Raw genomic sequence first — 4798 nt, 5'->3', positions numbered from 1 at the left:
TGGAGACCTTCCAAGTCCCTCTTCATATCTGAGAACAGGTGGTGAGAAGCCGGGGGTTTCCCCCTAGGGCAGGGGTGAGTTTAAATCCTGGTTCTCCTACTTGTTAATTGTGTGACTCTGGACACGTTTCCCAACCTCTCTGTGCTGCAGTTCTTTCATCTGCAATGTGGAGATGTGGATACAGTGGTACCTTGAGATACGAATTTAATTCGTTCTGTAACCGAGCTCGTAAGTCAGTCAACTGCCGATACTGGACCTGTGCGCCAATGCGCCAACTAGCGGCAGCTTCCTAAATCACGACTCGTATCTCAGAATTTCCACTCGGATCTGGAACAAAAATACAGAACGAGTCGCAGCTCGTATCTTAAAAAAAAAAATCGTATGTTGGTCTGTTCATATCTCAAGGTACCACCGTACTGGGGTGCCTACCTCTAGGATCACCAAGACCTAAAAAGATGATGTATGCCAAGTGTTTAGTGCACAGAAAGTGCTCGGCTGATAACAAGTAAGCAGGGTCCCGTTCTGCTCACTCCCACTGCTCCTGTTACAAAGAAACACCAGAGGAAATACAGGACTGAGCTCTAGAGGGACAGTCATTTCCTCTTTATCAATCAGTGAATGGAACATAAGGTTGACAAATGCTCTGATCAGCCCAGGAGAAAAAAAGCAGAGTGTTCTGAGACGAGGGGTGAGGGCCCCAGAATTCACACAGTGAACGTGCCACAGGGCTCCAGGTCGCAAGCAGCCTGAATGCCACCATCAGCCAGCCGGATCGTCAAGCCCCAGGTGACACTGACCTTCAGCAAAGAGCTACATCATAGTTGGCTGTCATCTTTTATTTACTCATCTACATTGACAGGTGAACTCAGTCATTTAAGCAAACCCTTAAACTCAGTTCACTGCTGTTGCCACCACCTCCCAGGGACCTGCTGAGAGCAGGGTTCTCTGCTTCAGTTCCGCCGTCGAGAGGGCCTGAGTCACCATCCATACACACCCAGCTTTGAAAGGGCCTTCTGTCAGGAAGTCAGAGAGGCGTCCTTTGATTCCATGACTTCTGGTTGGGAAGGAGGCTCACAGACAATGTTAACAACAGAACGCTGTCCTCAAGTGGGGCATCCAGAGGAAGGACCAGAAAAAACGTAATTGAATTAGAGGAAGACGGAAGTAGAAGAGGTACAAATGCTCCCATCAGTGGAAGGAATCAAGGATGTGCAAGACCATGGCCCCGGTGGATAGGACCTGAAGCTTGTGCTGACACTGACTCTGAAGATCAATGGGACAGACGGTCATCGTTCATGGATGACTATTAAATCAGTTCAACATTTGGGTCCAAGGAATCAGAGGGCCGGCAGGTCATAAAGGCTTTGAAGATCAAGAAATAGGTTTCCCTGAACTTTCTTATTTTAAAAGCATAGACGATAGGATTCATCATAGAGTTAGCATGGGACAGCAGGATGCCCAAGTTTATCACAACTTCTGGCACCTCCCCGTGAAAGTAGATGATACAGTTGATGACAGATATCGGCAGCCAGGACACAACAAACAGAGAGAGAACCAGAAACAGAGACTTGGCTGTCTTGAACTCCCGTCCATAAAATGCCCCCGACTCTTTGGAGCCTGAAAAGTTCTGATTGAGTTTTTTCCGAATGACACAGAAGATGTCAATGTAGATGGTGCACATGACAACCAGGGGGATGAAAATCCAGGTGAAGAAGCTGAAGTAGACCATGTAGTCCATCCTCATGACGGAACGGAACTTGCAAGGAAGGAAGGTCATATTTCCGTAGGACTCGGAGGACAGTTTCATGTTCCAGCCAAACATGGGGGTTAACCCCACCAGGAAGGACAGCAGCCAGCAAAGGCCCAGGGCACCCCATATTCTTCTGTGTGTGGTGATTCTCTTGTATCTGTTTGGATGGAAAGGAGTGGGTGAGTTCACAGTATTGGCTAAAGGGCGGGGGACAGATGCAGCTGGCCAAGGAGAGAGGGATGGAGAATGCAGGTATTCCATGGTGATTTCGGCTAAACGCCACTACATATGAAGACATGATGAGCAGACCATAATTAGAGAACAATCCACAGACTTCTGTGGGGCAGCTTTCTAAAGAAGTACGATCTAGCCTGACCAGGTGGTGGTGCAGTGGATAGAGTGTTGGACTGGGATGCAGAGGACCCAGGTTTGAAACCCCGAGGTGGCTGGCTTGAATGCAAGCTTATCTGGTTTGAGCATAGCTCACCAGCTTGAACCCAAGGTTGCTGGCTTGAGCAAGAGGTCACTCAGTCTGCTGTAGCCCCCCAGTAAAGGCATATATGAGAAAGCAATCAATGAACAACTAAGGTGCTGCAACAAAAAATTGATGCTTCTCATCTCTCTCCCTTCTGTCTGTCTGTCCTTCTCTCTATCACTCTCTGTCTCTATCACACACACACACACACACACACAAAGTATGATCTATAATGGATCAGGAATATGTTATCTAGACTCAGGGGCTTCCACACCCCACTCACAAATCCATTTCCTGCCCAAGAATTCTCCAATTCCTAGGAGGTAGGAACCATCTAAGTCTCCTGGGATTGCTTACCTGGTCAGGCCTGACCTGAAAGCGTGTTTGCCTGCCTTATTTTGTTTGTTGTACTGATGTCCTTTAATTATACTCTTCCTCCCAGCCACCCCCTCATTCTTTGAATGCCCTGCTTCTCTTCTTACACTGATTCCCACACTTGGTGTTTGATTGAAATGAATCCATGGAGTTGGGCAGGTCATGTTGAAACGCTTCCAGGAACATAGAAAGCTCAATGAGAGAGTCACCATTTCTCCTTAAATCACCTTTCCTGACAACATTGGCTTTGTTTAGTACTGTGCACTCAGCAGACTTTCTCTGGATGAAATCTCACAACAAACTGGGGCTGTTTTTATGATAATCTCCATTTCCTCATGATGATAATAGTGAAAATAAAGGGTAGAGTTACCATTAATTGAGCACAGACTGTGTGCCAGGCATTTTTCTAAGAGCTTTGTGTATGCAAACTCAATCATACGAGCAAGGTGCAATCACTGTCTCCGATTTATAGGTGAGAAAAATGAATCAGGCAAGCTAAGTCGTTTGTACAAGCTGGAAGTGGTGAAGCTAAGGTTGAAAAGAGGCGAGGCTGGGCGCACAGTGTCCTAACCGCGATGCTATGATAAGGGACTTAAACAGAAAAAGTTCTATCTCATGCCCAAGATCAGATATTGAGATCTAGGATTTGAACCCAGGCTTGTTCACATCAGAAGCTTGTCTCAAGCTTCCTTGTCATGCTCTTTGCTCCAGAGGGGAGAGGAGAAACACAGATCCGTGCAGTCAGGGCACCTGGGGAATCAGATGTCTCCCTTGGGCGGTCTGTTCCATTCACATGGTTGCATGAAAGATTGTCACTACTTTGTGCAACAGAGAACTCTTTTTGGCCCCCTTCTCAACAGGGCAGAGGAAGCAAAGTTAAAACAACTGTAGAATAACCTACATGTGCAATGAACAAAAGCATGAGTTTATCTCCTCTTACTCTGATCTGTGTGCATCTTATCTTATCTAGTAAGTTTCTATCACTTCTAAAAGTCAAGAGCTTTTTTTTATTTTAACTAATTAAAGGTGCATCAAGCTTTAGTCATTGTTAGCTCCCCCGGCTGACAGAGCATACACTTCCTCAGTCGGTGATTTTTTGTTCTTGAGTCTCAGCCCATCGTAGCTAAACCCCTCATACACCAAGTGGTGAAAAGAACCTCTTTCAAGCTCAGAGGCCAAGTCAGATTTGTTTCCACTTAAATAAGTCTGGGATCTGAATTCTGCAGTCCCTTTTCCCAGGTGCCTCTGTCACTGCCCCACACCACCCCTCTCCAAGCAGGTTACCTGACCGTGAGCTTGACCCGCAGGTATCGGTCCACAGCAATGGCCAGCAAGAACATGATGGAGGCGTGCGTGAAGATCAGCACCAGGCAGGTCATGAGAAGGCAGCTATAGAAGTGGATCTTGATGCCCAGGCTGATGACAACGGCCAAAGGCATGACCAGCACCCCGACAGCAATATCAGCCAGGGCTAGAGAGACAATGAAATAGAAGGTGGTGGTCTGCAGGCTGGGGTTCAGCTTGACCACCCAGATGACCAGCACGTTGCCCACTATGGCGCAGAGCCCAATGATAATCTCCATGGTGATGTAGGAAATGTCGGCCAACCACCCGGCGGTGCTGTTGAAAGTCATCTTGGCCTCCCAGGTGACACGCACATGAACAGGACCCGTGCGGGCCGGCAAGTCCTGCTCTGGCTGGAGGTCCAGCTGCAGCAGCCGCAGTCTAAAACTCACAGCTTGCCCATTCCTTCTCGCCTGTGGTGGGGTGCTCTCTTGCCGGACTTCCTCTCCTTAGAGAAGAGAGCCCATCACAGGCAGTTATTTCCAGCTCCTCTGCCGGCCACACATCCCCACGTTCCCGAAAGCCTGGAGGACAGTTCTTCACCGTGGGCTGAATCTGAGTGAGCTACCGCTCTTAGTTCCCCAGACAGATGCGCTCAGGGACTCCGCCTTCCCCTGTCCCAAACCCCATCAAGATAAGCAAGCCTCTTCGGGGGTGTTTCAGGAAGTGAGATGGGCCAAGAGGAAGCGCAGAGCCAGGAACATCCAGCGAGAAGACGGAAAGAGGAGAGGAGACAGTGTGAGGGCCCGGGGGAGGCTCAGCATTCACTCGCTCGGCACTGGACCCGCATGGGTGCGTCACACGGGTGGGAGAGGAGCTGGAGGCACTGATGATGTAACAGTGTAACTGGCTTT

The 4798-nt window shown here is 48.6% G+C and overlaps 1 protein-coding gene across 1 annotated transcript; it reads right to left on the bottom strand.

The window, feature by feature from the left end:
* Positions 1–470: 470 nt before the first annotated feature.
* Positions 471–4595, bottom strand: ADORA3 (adenosine A3 receptor). Its single transcript, XM_066246518.1, has 2 exons — positions 3885–4595; positions 471–1907 (listed from the first exon to the last, which is right to left on the bottom strand). Exons 1-2 carry the CDS (start codon positions 4232–4234, stop codon positions 1307–1309), a joined length of 951 nt encoding a protein of 316 aa, XP_066102615.1. The 5' UTR covers positions 4235–4595; the 3' UTR covers positions 471–1306.
* Between the last annotated feature and the right edge of the window lie 203 nt (positions 4596–4798).

The sequence above is a fragment of the Saccopteryx bilineata genome, chromosome 11 (assembly GCF_036850765.1).
Source record: "Saccopteryx bilineata isolate mSacBil1 chromosome 11, mSacBil1_pri_phased_curated, whole genome shotgun sequence".
NCBI lineage: Eukaryota > Metazoa > Chordata > Mammalia > Chiroptera > Emballonuridae > Saccopteryx > Saccopteryx bilineata.
Note: the sequence above shows the minus strand (reverse complement) of the source record. Positions and strands in the feature narration are given on the sequence as shown.

Bases quoted from the DNA above. Each gene is read 5' to 3' on its own strand.
- ADORA3 (XM_066246518.1), bottom strand. From the start codon at position 4,234: ATGACTTTCAACAGCACCGCCGGGTGGTTGGCCGACATTTCCTACATC. The intron at 1,908-3,884 runs GTAACCTGCTTG...CCATCCAAACAG, and splicing joins CGGGTCAAGCTCACGGTCAG to ATACAAGAGAATCACCACAC.